The sequence below is a fragment of the Mobula birostris genome, chromosome 4, assembly GCF_030028105.1.
Source record: "Mobula birostris isolate sMobBir1 chromosome 4, sMobBir1.hap1, whole genome shotgun sequence".
Classification (NCBI taxonomy): Eukaryota; Metazoa; Chordata; class Chondrichthyes; order Myliobatiformes; family Myliobatidae; genus Mobula; species Mobula birostris.
Window position 1 is genome coordinate 135032060 of NC_092373.1, and position 16127 is coordinate 135048186.

Genomic DNA, 16127 nt, shown 5'->3' on the forward strand with positions numbered 1-16127 from the left:
ACCTACAGTGAGCATTACATGATGAAATCACTTTCACAGCAAGTTGGTCCATTGCTCTAGGAAGGAGAGTGAAGTGATTTAAGATCCTGGAATCTTGGTGAAGCTGCTTCCATTTAATGGTGATAGTGAACATGGAAGGGAAGTAAGTGATATTTAAGGCTGATTACGCCAGAGAAGAAAAGCTAGGTGTTGTCTTTGCACTTGGATAAATAAGAACTTTTCAAATTGATATGACCTGGCAGTAACCCAAATGTGTAATAGCTAGATCTGGAAGTGAATCACAAAACCAGTTAATGTCATATCTCTTAAAGGATGCATCACTAGAGTTTAAGGATATGGCATTGAGGACTTTGCCACTCCCATTATATTTATTTGGTGTTCTCACCAATTCCAACATAGTTAAATTTTATTATCTTAAAATCTTAACTATAACCCACAATATTGAATATGTAATGTTGTTTGTGGAGTTGACTATTTTGATATTTGTGCGGGACAGGGGAATAATGTTTAGAATATGAACTGCATTTGGAAAACTCAACACTTTGGTGCCTAGCTGCCTTGTAATTCTGTCAGAATGCAGGCATAGCCAACAAATTTTATCTTTACACAACCCAACACACACAATCATTTTTGATATAAACAGGATCGTCCCTTCAACCCACAATTTTAAAAAATCATTTTGTGTGTTTTAATGTTTTTACCTTTCAGTAACAGTGCCTTTACATCTTTCTTCAGCCTTGAATCCTACTTTACATTTTAAAATTCTAAATCTCTGGCGACCTGCCATCTGATTGTTCAGTGATCCTGACAGTTTAGTATTTGGCTCACTCAAAAGTGTGAAACGTGAGCAGGATGCCTAGTGGGGTGTGCAGCTAAATTTGGGAGGTCCAAAGTGCTGTTGGGGCCAGCGTCTGGTCTGCAGGCTGGGTGTGTGGCTGGAGCCAAGAGTGAGCTCAAGAATACCAGTGTTCCGTAACTTGGTTAGGTTTGTAGTTCAAGCCAAGGTCCAGAGTACCTTACGTTTTCTGCTCCTTTTAAACTCAACTGGTTCACTGGAACATTTATTATACTACTGTGTGATATGTAAAAAAACAAAGTATAAATGTGTTTGGGCATTGATAATATCCAATTGTCTCGAAAATCCACTAGCCTAACACTAACAAAATCCAAAGGGTGATATTATCAATATTTTAATGTAACTCTTTTGCTATTGCTGACTCCACAAAATTCATCCCAAACTTCTTCATTTTTGAATCTGTAAACTTTCTTAAACCTCAGAGTTTAAATGTAAATTTCAGACACCACTTCCAAACATTATACAAAACCCTTCAGTGTCTTTTATTCTTTAATCTTTACAAATTACCCAAGGGCAATTTCTATGCTAAAGGTGCAACAACAACAAAAATGCAGTTTTCCTTTTCGAAATAGACAAGATCTTGTTTTATGGTGTTATTTAAAATTGCTGCTGTCTTCCAGCTATCCAGAAAATCTTGTGCCTCAAAAGGAAGATATTGAACCTAAGGTTATGACTATTGGAACAAACAATGTATTTGAAGTTGGTTGCCGTATCCTTTCTTGTAAATAATTATCAATAGGATTTGCTTTCAGATTATTATGATTAGGTGAGTTGTAAGAATTCAGTTTCTACAAACGATGTTGTTTCTGTAAACCATTCCAATCAAGAATTATTTTGATAGATTTGTTTCCATCTGAACTGTAAATGAGTTAGCTTAAAGATATTTGATTATTGTAATCCGGGCAAAAGCATTAAGATGAAAACCATCTGCAGTAGTTTTATTTCTTTTTAGTTTTATCTTCAATTCCACAACTCCTTGAATCTCTGTTGTAATCAGCATTCTTGATTACAGACCATGTGTAACTGAGACAAATCCCTTTCCAATTGGTTATGTCCAAATACCAAACAAAAACTTATATAGTGGACAGCATGACTATAGATGAACACTACCAAACAAGCAGCCACTAAATGTTTTTGCTGGAATTTATTTCTAAACAACGTCATTAATCTACTGGCCGGATCTTTGTCTATATTTTCGGCAAATAACAGATTCAAAAACCACAGTGAACTTTATTTGTTTTGTTAAAGTTGACACTGCAGAAAACTCTCATGAGAGGTATTGTGAGATAAGAGTATTGTAGTACTGGTTGGCAGTAAACGCCATTTGCTTTGTGCTACGACATGGCTTATTAATTTTTTTTGTCTAAGTGCTTTGTAGGTGTTTCCAAATCCAAATCCAGCAATAATTCCAGTAGAACAAATAATTGTTGGGTAATGGAGATAAGGTTAATTTCTTAATTTAAAATATGAGTTTGAATTCATATAATGATTACTGTACAGAAAAGTAGCTATTGTGGTAACTACAATTTTACTTAAGTCATTTTGCATTCTTGGACCTCTCTAAAAATTCACTATCTGAACATTACAAGTGTCAAATTAAGTTAATCTCAGCATTGAAAAAAGTAACATCCATGTCTAAGAGCTGGTGAGAGGCAAATTGCAGTAACAATTAATACTTTAGGATGGTCTGAAGATAATGCAATATCTTCAGAAGAGAAAAATGAAAGTGATCAGAAAATAAATGGTACTGTTAATTTTCTTTAATTATCTAAATCAGATTTTGAAGCTCTGAAGATTGGAGATAACAATGTAATTGAATCTAAAGGTAAGCTGCATTTGGGAAAGATAATGTAATTCTGATCAAACACTTTGAAATAAAATTTAGTAGTTCTTGTTTTCCTGTCTTACCAGTGACTTGTTTCACTATCTGCTATTCCCAGTTACTGTAGGATTTTTGCAGGGAAATGTGTGACCAACCAAGCTGATGAAAGTTTGTTACCTTAGCTGTCAAAATGGTCAAAATTGACTGGTATTTTGCAACTATTTAATCTACTGCCAGACCTTTAGAACACCACACAAATATACACATCTGTGATGTTTAAAGGCAGAAGTGCCAAAGGTGTATGCTCTTATCTCTGACAACAAAAATATTTATTGAACAGTTAAAATGAATGCAGATAGTCTAAGGCACAGAAGCAATTTTTTCTTAAAACACTATAAAAACCAAATATGGTGGATTTCGGTTAATTAGAACACATCAGGACCAGTACATTTTGGCCCAATTATGTGGTTGCCCCAATTAGTGGACGTTTCATGGAAATAGTTAAAAAGGTATTTAAAAAAAAAAGACTAACTACTGTTTAACTGACTAATAAGTTATATATTTAGAACACTATTGCAACACTACTACAGAACTGTGTGTGGCCTCCGTCAGTCGTGGTCGACCATGGGTACTGCGCCTCGGGTGGTCACTGGGAGTGGCCTCTCCAGGGTGCAAGTACGAAGATCCGTCTGTTGCCCATGCAGTGGGACCCCCCTCTCCATGCTGATGACAGGTCCAAAGGAACGATGAAAGTTGATACAGTTTGGTGCCAGCAGTGTCACAGGAGTTGCTGGGCCGGTGCTGGGTACAGCAGTCAGCCGCCTTCGGGATTCTGACTCCAGATATTTCCTCAGGGTTTACTCCCAAATCCTTTCCCGTGAGCAGGTATAGCCACAAGGCAGCGGAGGTTTGAAATCGGAGTTTCCCTCTCCTAGATGAGCTACCATCCATGGTTAACGAGCCCCATCTGCCCGGAGCAACTGGTTTTAAGGCGCCAGTGGCCCACCTTTGCCCCTTCTCCTGTCAGTGAGAACAGCTCCACTGAGCAAAAGAACTATGTCACGCGTGAAGGCTGGGAGTTGTCAGAGGCTATTTGAGACGCACGCCATGAAGAGCATTTGTTTAGCAGTGTGAGCTCGTCCCCACCACCACCCTTCGGCTATGACTACCTTTGGTGCCACTTCAGTACTATAAAACTGTGTATTAGATCCTAATTGTTATTGACGGAGAAATTCATCCACTGTAAGCTGCCATGTTCTTTTGATTAACTGCATAAATGAACAAAATCAGTGCAGGTACTGGACTGCTTTCATTGCATTCCTGAATGAAATAGTGTTGTAATCCAACAATAAATTTCCTTGTAGTCACTAGCTCAAGTTCAGAGCTTAAGTATCTGCACTTATAGTATCAGCACTGTCTTTCTCATCGTGTGCTTTCTTGAATTTGATGTGGTGCCGACATTTCCATTGAAACAACCAACCATCTGTTGTTTTAAAATCTTCATAACTCAACTTCTTAGCTACTTCATATGACTTGTTTTTATAAAATATTAGTCCACTGACACACACACCCCCTCATCCATCTCTTCAACATTTGGTTCCTTACCTTCAGGCTTTCGTTTTTGGGATCTTCTCTGTTGTCCCTCATGCAATGCCCATTTTTCTTGTCCTTATTTAGCTGATGTATGTATCAAGTGTGCATTTGTAGATTTTGGCACTCCAGTTATCTCTGCCAGCTGACAATGAGTGGGGTTAGGTGGATAGTTTTTAATTTGGTCTGGTAGAGTAATTTTTTCAGCTAATGTCAAATCTTTAAAAGGCATCTTGGTAAGGGTCTGAATTTTTTAAAATCAAAATGAAAAACAAAATTATCAAAAATCACTGAGTTTTGAATCGGTGTCCGTTGGCCCAAATGGATAACATAACACAAGCACATGCAGCTGTTGTTATTTAAAAACTGTTTGCTCTAAACATGGTGTAATGTCTAACGTCCACACTAGTGCATGTGACTGATACTAGTTAGAAACTGTTTGGCAACAGTCTTCTGTCCTGATTAAGTGGCATAACGTTCCAAATAGCCAAAGAGAATCCCAGCTATTTTCTCGATTAGTTTTTGTTCTTTAAGATTTGTTGTAAATGAGGAACTGACTTGAAGTTATTACTTTAAAAAACTTTAGAAAAATTAGTGGTCAAAGTTGTAAGTCCCGATGGCTGCCATTCCAAGGTGTTTTTAAAATAAGGTGAAAAAATGGTTGATATCATCAATGTAGGGTACAATTTTCTAAAGATTACCCAGCTTAAATTGTGTCCTAGAAAAGAAAATTGGAAGTTGCATTGCTGAGTTTGTGGCTTTTTACACAGTGGCATAAACTTTCTAAAGTAAGAAAATCTTAATTAAATCTCTCAGGACTCAGCTGGATTATATTTTAGTATGAATGTTAATGCTAGAGTAATTCCAAAGATGAGGAGTTTATCTTGTGGAGGCTGCAAAAATCTGGAGCAGAAAAAGATGCAAGGAGATAAGAGGGATTTTTAAAATCCATGGTACATTCATAGAACTTTGGTAGAGTTTTTTGGTGACATACCAAATCACCTCAAGCTCCCAATGAAGTATAGCTGCTGGCATGCTTTCTTTGTGATAGATCCTCTGAGGTGTTGACATCCAGGAACTTGAAGTTGGTCACCCTTTCCACCGCTGAGGACTGGTGAGAGTTCTCCCAACTTGCCCTTTCAAAAGTCCATAGTCAATCCCTTGGACTGGCTGATGTTGAATGAAAGGTTGTGACACCACTCAGCTAGCCAATCTGTCTCACTCCTGTGTGCCTCATCATTGCCATCTGTGATTCTACGAACAACAATGGTGAATTGGTAATATATAGATGACATTTGAGCTGTGCCTAGCCACATGATCATGAGCAATGTTCCCTCTTAATTTGTAATGAGCAGTGTGCGCAAAGATCTTGTGCTGTGCAATTTTTTTGCCCAGTGACAATAACGTGCACACTGAATTTTATATGTAAAGGTATTCTATTCTATTATATTATTATATGTAAAGGCTTATATGTAAAGCGCCTTTACTTCCTGAGAAAGCTAAACAAATTTGGCCTGTCCCCTAAAACCCTCACTAATTTTTATAGCTGCACCGTAGAATGCATTCTTCTAGGGTGCATTACAACCTGGTATGGAAGTTGTCCTGTCCAAGACCGGAAGAAGCTGCGGGAGATCAGGAACACAGCCCAGCACATCACACAAACAAGTCTTCCGTCCTTGGACTCACTTTACACCGCATGTTGTCGGAGCAGTGCTGCCAGGATAATCAAGGACACGACCCACCCAGCCAACGCACTTTTTGTCCCTCTTTCCTCCGGGAGAAGGCTCAGGAGCTTGAAGACTTGTACGGCCAGATTTGGGACAGCTTCTTTCCAACTGTGATAAAACTGCTGAACGGATCTTGACCCAGATCTGGGCCGTACCTACAAATATCTGGACCTGCCTCTCAGTTTTTTTGCACTACCTTACTTTGCCTTTTCTATTTTCTATTTATGATTTATAATTTAAATTTTTAATATTTACTATCAATTTGTACTCCAGGGCGCGCGAAGTGCAGAATCAAATATCGCTGTGATGATTGTACGCTCGAGTATAAATTGTTTGGCGACAATAAAGTATTCATTTTAACAGCTAGCAAAACACTGTCAATAACAACTTCTCTAGGTTTGATCCTTTTCACTCTAGTTCCTCTGCAGTCTCACAAAACATACGTAGCAGGCCTGTAGTGGGTAATGAAGGATTTTCTCACCGGAGCTTTTGCACACCATCCATACGTGATTTGCTTCCTAAATGACGCTTCAAAAAGTCAAGTTTCCAAATATTACTCCACTTCTTCCCACTTGCAAATTCTCCAGCAACTATTGCATTGCAACAATACACACAGATAACACCAGTTTCTGTATAGTACATAATATTTCTTGTAGCTGCACGTTCCTGACCTCAGGAGCTTCCAGGTAGCAGTTTCTACTGTTTCATCAAGCCATTCCGCTTTAAATAAACAAGTAGTTTTTTTTTGCACTTCATGCCCTTTGCTTCATTTTGCTCCATTTTTTCACTTTGCTTATTTGGAATTCAACATAGTGAATCAATAATTTATTAAATAGAAACAATATAAATAAGCCAGTTCTAAAATTTTCAGGCAAATCATCGCAAACTCTGTTGTCAGCACCGTCCACATCAGAAACCAGAAAAGGAAATATGATTGTGTACGATCGTGAAATATACTTAACATACCAACAAGGTAAAGGGTGACAACCTTTTGTGCGTAGTTTAAATTACTTTGTGTGCTGGTAGTAAATGATGTGTGCACGTGCACACGTTAGAGGGAACATTGATCATGAGTATAGTGAGAATAGAGCATGCATCCTTGAGGTGTGCGTGTGTTGATTGTCAGCAAGGATGAGGTATTATTGGATGAGGTATTATTACCAATTAGCACGGATTCTGGTCTCCCAATGAGTAAGTGAAGGATATAGTTGCAGACAGACATACAGAGGCCCAGTTTTGAAGCTTGTTGATTAGTACTGAGGGTATACTGGTGTTGAGTACAGCTGTAATCAATTAACAGCAGCCCGATAAAAGTATTGCGTTGTTCAGGTGCTGCAAAGCCAAGTAAAGAGCCAATGAGATTGTGCCTACTGTAGACCTGTTGTGACAGTAAGCAAAATTGTAGTGGATCCAGTTCCCTTGCCTTGACCAACCTTTCAAAGTACTTCATTACAGTAGACGTGAGTGATTTTTACTGGTTGATAGTTATTGAGGCAGCTCACCTTGTTCTTCTTGGGTTCTGGTATGATTGATGCCCTTCTGAAGCAGGTAAGAACCTTCGACTGCAGCAGTGAGAGGTAAGCACAGGTTTTCGGTAACTTGCCAGGTACACCATCGGGGCCTGACACCTTGTCAAGGGTTAACTCTCTTGAAGGATGTTCTGATGTCGGTCTCTGAGACAGAGGTCACAGGGTCGCCAGGTGCTGCGGGGATTTGCACAGGTGTAGCTTTATTCTCCGTTCCAAAGCACGCATTTACATGTTTCTGTGCATTTTTTGATACTATTATGTGATTGGTGATCCATGATTCATGGCTTTTAGCTTTTTTTGTGTTTGTTTCTTTTTTGATTGTGAAATTGGATTGGCATAGATATAACATTAATACCTTAGATTGATTCATCTTTATGCTTTAATTGTAACAGCTGAGATGTTGCAGCCAAAATATATTCTTTCTGAAGATGTTATTTAAACCATGTATTTTGTGATTTTTCTGTTGGAATTTTCTTAATCTGCTACTTATTATGTTTCAGATACCTATAGCTTTGTGCTTTTCTTTTGTCTCAGCATATATAGGTAGAAATGTGATCCTAACCAGTGGATGTATTATTGGAGCCTGCTGTCATGTAAATTCCTGTGAAGTTATTCCAGAAAACACAGTTATCTATGGAGTAGATTGTATGCGAAGAGTACAGTCAGAACGCCCACAGGTAAGAACTTGACAGTGTAAGTTAATACAATTTCAAATACTTTTTCCTTGAAGGTACTTACAGAATAACAATCTATTGGAAAGTGTTGTAGTCTGTAAGTTTTATAAAACTCTGAGTTAGGAGTATTATATTCAATTCTGGCCACGCCATTATAGAAAGGCTATGGAGAGAGAGTGTAGCAAAAGGTAAAAATAGATTTAGTACATGTACATCAAAGCGTACAGTGAAATGCAACATTTACGTCAACAACCCATACAGTCTGAGGAGGGGCTGCAGCAGTGTGCGTGCCCTCTACTTACTAAATCCTTACTAACCCGTTTATCTTTGGAATGTGGGAGGAACCTGGAGCCACTTGGAGGAAACCCATGTGGTCATGGAGAAAAGGTGCAATCTGCTTACGGATGGCAGCCGGCCCCGATCGCTGTTGCGCTAAAACATAATGCTAGCTGCTATGCTACTGTGCTGCCTGAACTGTAGGGTTATGTGCCATAAGGAGAATTTGGACAAACAAGGGTTGTTTTCTCTGGAGCAAGATAGACTGATTGCAGACCTGGTAGAAAATAGAAGACTTTATAAAATTCTGAGAGGCATGTATAGATTAGGCAACCAGAGCCTTCTTTACAGTATTGCAATGTCTAATACTAGAGTGTATGCCTTTAAGGTGAGAGGGGCAAGTTTTTTTTACACAGACCGTGTCTGACGTGCTGTGATGGGTGGTGGTGGAAGCAAATACAGATGTTTAAGATCTCTTAAATAGACATTTGAATATACAGAAAATGATGGGAAGTGGACTATGTATAGGCAGAAGAGATTAGGTTTATCTCTCTAAGTAGTTGTACATCTGAGAGTTAAGATTTTCAAAATAAGTGATTTTCAAAACAGGTTTGTTCAGAGATGCTGCCTGACCTGAACTTTCACTTCAACCATCTTTTAAAAAAAAATGACTAATCATATCCTGTAACAGTATAATGGATTATTTTTCTTTTGAAATGTAATTTGGTTGTTGGCTGTTTCATATCCAGAAACTTAAAGCTTTGTTATCCCAAGTGTGAATGTTTAATTAGTGTGTATCCTTTTTATTTATAGCCACAAACTCTGCAGCTTGATTTCCTGATGAAGATCTTGCCTAATTATCATCACCTGAAGAAAACAGTGAAAGGATGTTCCACTCCAATAAAAAGCTGAAGAGGACCAGAATCTGAGTTCTGCAGAGGAGCTAATTTATTTTGTTATAAGCTTGGTATCTGAAAAACAGCAGCCATGCTGAAGTAGGAGAAACAATTGCATGTAGAACTTTATCCTGTAGTATGTAATGTGTCCTTCATGATTAAATGAAAATATAATTTGTTATAACAATTGTTAATTTGTTTCAGTTAATTTGGTCAGTTCTTGTTTTCACTATTTAGTTAATCCCATTCTTTTAAAGTAATTATGTAAATATTACAACAATCTTAATGTGGACAAAAAAAAGAACTTTAAAGACAAAGGACAGTACAAAACTTGTTGGTCTTCAGTTTATTTTGCATAAAATGAATAGTTCTCCTCCCCCTTTCATATCATTATATACTTATGAAGAAGCTGAAACTAAAAATGCCGCAGTTCAGTATAGTAGATTACCATGGTAATGAAGCGATCTGTGAGATGCCACTATAGCTTGGTGTTCCGGACTTTGGAATTCAATTCTATAAGGAATTTGTACGTTCTCCTCGTGGGTTTCCTCCGGTTGCTCTGCAGTCCAAAGGTGTACCAATTAGTAATTTAATTGGTCATTGTAAATTGTCCTGTGCTTAGACTCGTTGGGCCGGAAGGGCCTGTCTCATGCTGTATCTCCAAATAAAATAAAACAGATAAAATATTTAATATTAGCTCCTTGATTCCATTTTCAACAATTATCAACTCTTATTGATTTTGGTGTAAATTTGATTAAGTAAAAAATACTTATCCAAAACTTAAATTACCAACACTGATTGTGAAGAAAGTAGTTATAATGTATGATTTACCTACTTTACAATAATAAATGGAATTTTAAAGTATTTTATTGAACATCCTGAGATCATGACAAGCCTAACAGGTGTGCAATTTATTACTGAAAGTACTTAGATATTGATTGTCATACCAGTAGGTATATTTTGATGGCAGTCATAACTTAAAGACTTTCTTCTTTGTGGTTGAAATTTCTGTGTGGTTTAACAATTAACTGCATGGTTTTGTTTTACTGTAGTTACTTTATAAGCTTCCATAATGAGCAAGTTTGGCAGCAGCACACTGATACGACTATAAGACACAGGATCAGAATTAGTCCATTCATCCAATCGGGTCTGCTTCACCATTTCATCATGACTAATTTATTATCCCTCTCGACCCCATTCTTCTGCCTTCTCCCTATAGCCTTCGACACCCTTACGAATCAGGAACCTATCAACCTCCACTTTAAATATACCCAAAGGCAGCCTCCACAGGCAATGAATTCCACAGATTCCTCACCCTCTGGCTAAAGAAATTCCTCCTAATCTCTGTCCTAAAGGGACATCCGTCTATTCTGAAACTGTTCCTTGGACTCCATCCCCCCCCCCACAATAGGAAACATCCACTCTAGGTGTTTCAATATTCAATACATTTTAATTCCAATGAGTACTGGCTCAGAGCCATCAAACGCTTCCCATACGTTAACCCTTTTATTTGTTTTCGAATGTTTTTACTGTGAAGCAACATCAGTTTAACCAGAACCAACAATGTCCTAAAGTACAATGCTTCTGTTTTCTTTCCTATAACAACATAATGAAAGTCAAATGAATGTATGTATAGTAAACAAGCAAAAAGCAAAGGAAACTGTACCACCCCGTCTCCTTTCCCCCTCCCTGCCCTACCCTCCCCTCACCCCTCCCGTATGTGCTGTCCAGGTCCTACTGCCCCCCACACTTCGTTCAGCTGTCGATCTCTTCTAAATACAACAGTAATGGTTACCAGATTTTTTCAAATTCCTTGAGTCTCTCCTTGGTAACGTATCTTATCCTCTCTAGATGCAGAGTATCCATTAATGCAGCCAGCCATTGTCTGAGTGATGGAGTTTCCTCCTTTTTCCAGAACATCAGTATGAGTTTCTTTCCATTAAGTATGCCATAGGTCAGGAGTTGTTGCTGGGTAGCCTCGAATTTATTTGACCTCGCAGAAGTTCCAAAAATTATTAAAATGGGGTCTGGTATTATCGGAACCTTTAATACCTTCGATAGGACCTCAAATATTTGCTTCCAATACTCTTGTATCCTGGCACATAAAGCATAACCGAGGCCCCAAATCCTCGGCTTTGCCTGTTGCAGGGGCCGGGGTTGGGGTCGAAGCACTCGGCAGAGGTGGTGTTCAGTGCTCAGTGTCGGAGAGCTGGTCTGAGGCTCGGAGTTTTCAGATGGACTCGGAGTCGGACTGTGGTCGGATGCTTCCAGTATTTTGCATCAGCAAGTTGGCAGCGCTGGAGGTTCACCGTCTGCGTGAGATGATGGGACTTTCGAGAGACTTTGAGACTTTTACCGTGCCATGGTCTGTTCTTATCAAATTATGGTATTGCTTTGCACTGTTGTAACTATATGTTATAATTATGTGGTTTTTGTCAGTTTTTAAGTCGGTTTGTCATGTGTTTCTGTGATATCATTCTGGAAAAACATTGTATCATTTCTTAATGCATGCATTACTAAATGACAATAAAAGAGGACTGCGTGTCCTCATAATCTAATCTAACTATGTAACAAATTTGCCTCCGAGGATTTGCATTTCACACACACTGGGGACACCCCTGGGAATATTTTATGAATCCTTACTTTTGAGTAATGTAGTCTATGTAGAATTTTAAATTGTATTAAACAAAACAATTGATGGACCAGGAGTTAACATACTCCAAAGCCTCATTCCATATAACCTCCTCTATCTCTTTACTCAACTCTTTTTCCCACTCTTTTTTAATATTATCCATTGTTGTAGGGCATCATACAGATAGGCGATGATGTGTTCTGTCCCTAAACATGATCTTAAATTATTTTCCAAATGTTAACCCTTTTATTCCTGGGCTCATTCTCATGAACCTCCTCTGGTCCCTATCCAATGCCAGCAGATCTTTTCACACTTAAGGGGCCCAAAACTACTCATGATACCAATGCCTTAAAAAGTCTCAGCATTACATACTCTAGTCCTCTTGAAATGAGTGTTGATTTTTCTTCCTTACCACTAACTCAAACTGCAAGCTAACCTTTGGGGAATCCTGCATGAGGATTCCCAAGTCCCCTTGCACCTTCGATTTCTGAATTTTCTCCCTGTTTAAAGAGTAGCGTAAGCCTATATTCCTTCTACCAAAGTGCATGACCATAAACTTTGTTACACAATATTCTATCCACCACTTCTTTGTCCATTCTCCTAATCTGTCCAAGGCCTTCTGCAGACTTCCTGCTTCCTCAACACTACCTGTCTCTTCAGCTACCTTTGTATTATCTGCAAACTTAGCCACAAAACCATAAACTCCATCATCCAAGAAGTCATCTGTCTGACACAGTGGTGTCAAGAAAACAACCTCAATGTTGCAAAAACAAAGCTGGTTGTGGATTACAGGAGCAATGGAGACGGGCTAACCCCTATTGACATCAATGGATCCGGGATTGAGAGAGTAAACAGCTTTAAGTTCTTCGGCATCCACATCACCGACAACCTCATGTGGTCTGTACACACCAGCTGTGTGGTGAAAAAGGCACAACAGCGCCTCTTCCACCTCAGACGGTTGAGGAAGTTTGGTATGGGCCCCCAAATCCTAAGGACTTTCTACAGAGGTACAACTGAGAGCATCCTGACTGGCTGCATCACTGCCTGGTATGGGAACTGTACTTCCCTCAATCACAGGACTCTGCAGAGAGTGGTGTGGACAGCCCAGCACATCTGTAGTTGTGAACTTCCCATGATTTTGGACATGTACAAGGACGTGTGTAAAAAGGGCCTGTAGGATCATTGGGGACCCAAGACATCCCAACCACAATCTATACCAGCTGCTACCATCTGGGAAATGGTACCGCAACATAAAAACCAGGACCAACAGGCTCCGGGACAGCTTCTTCCACCAGGCCATCAGTCTGATAAACTCATGCTGATTTGAGTGTATTCTATGTTACATTGACTGTTCTATTTATTATAAATTACTATGATTGCACATTGCGCATTTAGACAGAGACGTAAAGATTTTTACTCATGCATGTGAAGGATGCAAGAAATATCGTCAATTCAATTCAAATCATTGACATAACATGAAAAGAAACAGTCCCAACACTACCCCTGTGGCACTAGTCACTGGCAGCCAACCAGAATGGCCCCCTGTATTCCCACTCTTTGTTATCTACTAGATCTCAGGTCCAGTCTCTTAGAGGGCACCTACCAATACCTCGCCCTGACCGCTGAAAGGTCTTGAGCATCAAATAGGAGAAAGAAAGAATCGTATAATCATGCTAAGGGGAAGGGGATTTTGGTTGACCCATTTCTCTTCTGCAGTCCAGGAAAGATTGAATAATGATGGTGGACCAAGAGTTTTGAAGAGGTGGGGGTAACTAGCTGAACCTTTAGTCTCCTACTGGCAATTATTTTGATTGCCAGCATGCCCTTTTCCAGACAACTTAACCTGCAGGTGTATCTAGACAGAAGCATTGTGTGCCGCTATCTGCAGAAAAAGTAAGAATGTTGGCTAAGTTTGTGGTGTATTGTTGGTATGATTGATGGAGATGGTGAATGAACTCAAAGAAGGTACAGATGCTGAAGATTCAAAATAAAAATAAAAAATGCTGGAAAATCTTAGCAAGTCAAGCACCATCTATGGAAAGGGAAATAGTAAACATTTCAGGTCCAGAACCCTTCAACAGAACAGGGGAAGAGAAAAAAAATTCATTTTCAGCAATAGAGAACGGCAATGTTCCTGGACTTGCCCAGTAGGTCAAAAAAAGAAAAAAACTCAGCCAATGTGATATGAAAATGGAAAATGTTGGAAAGTCTCAGTAGGACTGGTAGCCTTTGTGTTGACATTTCTAATGAGGGACCCTTCACAGCTCAGAGAAAGAATCAAGAGGCTAGTGTTGTGTATTTAATACTTATGTAATCTTGTTTGTGTGTGTGTATGTTTACAAGTATATAGATAAGCATTCCTGTTCATTTAAATAATTCATTGAGTTGTATGCATAAATAAGTGAATTGCATATATCATGTGATACGTATGCGCCTCGCTTAAAGTAAACCCGAAGTTAGACTCCCATTTCAGACTCCCATGTCTTCCTTTAAATTAGTTTAATGTTTTGAAGTTACAAAACATAACACTGGTGACAAGGTATTTTTAAAACCAACCCGATCTGTTGAAGTGCAGCAAGACGTTCAAACTAAAAATTATGCAGCCCAACATATGCTGAGATAATCCAGTTAATAATAAAAGCAGCCCAGCACGTGTTCTTTGGAAGGGAAGACACAATTCAGTTTTTTTTTTAGCGTAAGAAAACTGAAGAATTCATGGGTTCATAAAGATTGAGTACCAGATGATAATAGTTATAAAAAAAACAGAAATGGCTGTCTACATCAGAAAGATTGACACACCTGATTATATAACAGATAACTGGATTTTATATACTGAGCAAATTGAACAGTATTTTGAACCAAAATCAGCCTTGCTGATATTGTCAAGAGGAATGCAGGAACACTTACAACTGAAACTATTGTTGATTGCAGAATGTTTCGGGTTTCATAAGCAGAAGCAAAAAGAAGTACAGTGTCAATGTATGTGGCTGAATTGAAGAGATTGCGCAATGTGTTTAATGTTGCACTGAGAGATTGTTTAGTTTGTGGAATCAAAGAAAGCATTCAAAAATGGCTCCTATCTGAAGCACAACTTGCATTTAAAAGAGCAGTTGACATTGCTATTTCAGTGGAAAGCACAGACACAGATGTGATTGAGTTTCAGTCAGGAATGAAAGTGAGTATGAACAAAATGCAAAGTCTAAACAGAAATCGGCCTGGTTGAACAAATTGTGTTATTGTTGTGGTAGAGGCTCACATTCCCCAGATCAATGCAGATTTAACATTGAAACTTGCAGAAAATGCAACAATGAGGAAATCTGCAGATGCTGGAATTTCAAGCAACACACATAAAAATTGCTGGTGAACGCAGCAGGCCAGGCAGCATCTATAGGAAGAGGTACAGTCGACGTTTCGGGCTGGGACCCTTTGTCAGGACTAACTGAAAGAAGAGATAGTAAGAGATTTGAGAGGGGGAGGGGGAGATCTGAAATGATAGGAGAAGACAGGAGGGGGAGGGATGGAGCCGAGAGCTGGACAGGTGATTGGCAAAAGGGATATGAGAGGATCATGGGACGGGAGGCCTAGGGAGAAAGAAAGGGGGAGGGGTATAGGGAGAGGGACAGAGGGAGACCCGACACAGGCTGGGAGACCATTTCGCTGAACACCTATGCTCTGTCTGCCAGAGAAAGCAGGATCTCCCAGTGGCCACACATTTTAATTTCACGTTCCATTCCCATTCTGACATGTCTATCCACGACCTCTTCTACTGTCAAGATGAAGCCACACTCAGGTTGGAGGAACAACAACTTATATTCCGTCTGGGTAGCCTCCAACCTGATGGCATGAACATCAACTTCTCTAACTTCTGTTAATGCCCCACCTCCCCCTCGTACCCCATCCGTTATTTATTTATTTATTTATTATTGTTGTTAATTTTTTTCTCTCTCCTTTTTCTCCCTCTGTCCCTCTCACTATACTCTTTGCCCATCCTCTGGGCTTCCCCCCACCTTGTCTTTCTCCCCGGACCTCCTGTCCCATGATCCTCTCGTATCCCTTTTGCCTATCACCTGTCCAGCTCTTGGCTCCATCCCTCCCCCTCCTGTCTTCTCCTATCATTTTGGATCT

At 39.3% G+C, this 16127-nt stretch overlaps 1 protein-coding gene across 1 annotated transcript in view; it reads left to right on the plus strand.

Annotated features, from left to right (window-relative positions):
• Nucleotides 1–11902, plus strand: part of dctn6 (dynactin subunit 6) — a 29391-nt gene extending 17489 nt beyond the window's left edge. The window contains exons 4-7 of the mRNA XM_072256081.1: nt 1477–1565; nt 2634–2681; nt 8059–8201; nt 9288–11902. Coding sequence (XP_072112182.1) covers nt 1477–1565; nt 2634–2681; nt 8059–8201; nt 9288–9386 — 379 coding nt within the window. The 3' untranslated portion in view covers nt 9387–11902. The remainder of the gene's footprint in view (nt 1–1476; nt 1566–2633; nt 2682–8058; nt 8202–9287) is intronic.
• Nucleotides 11903–16127: the final 4225 nt, after the last annotated feature.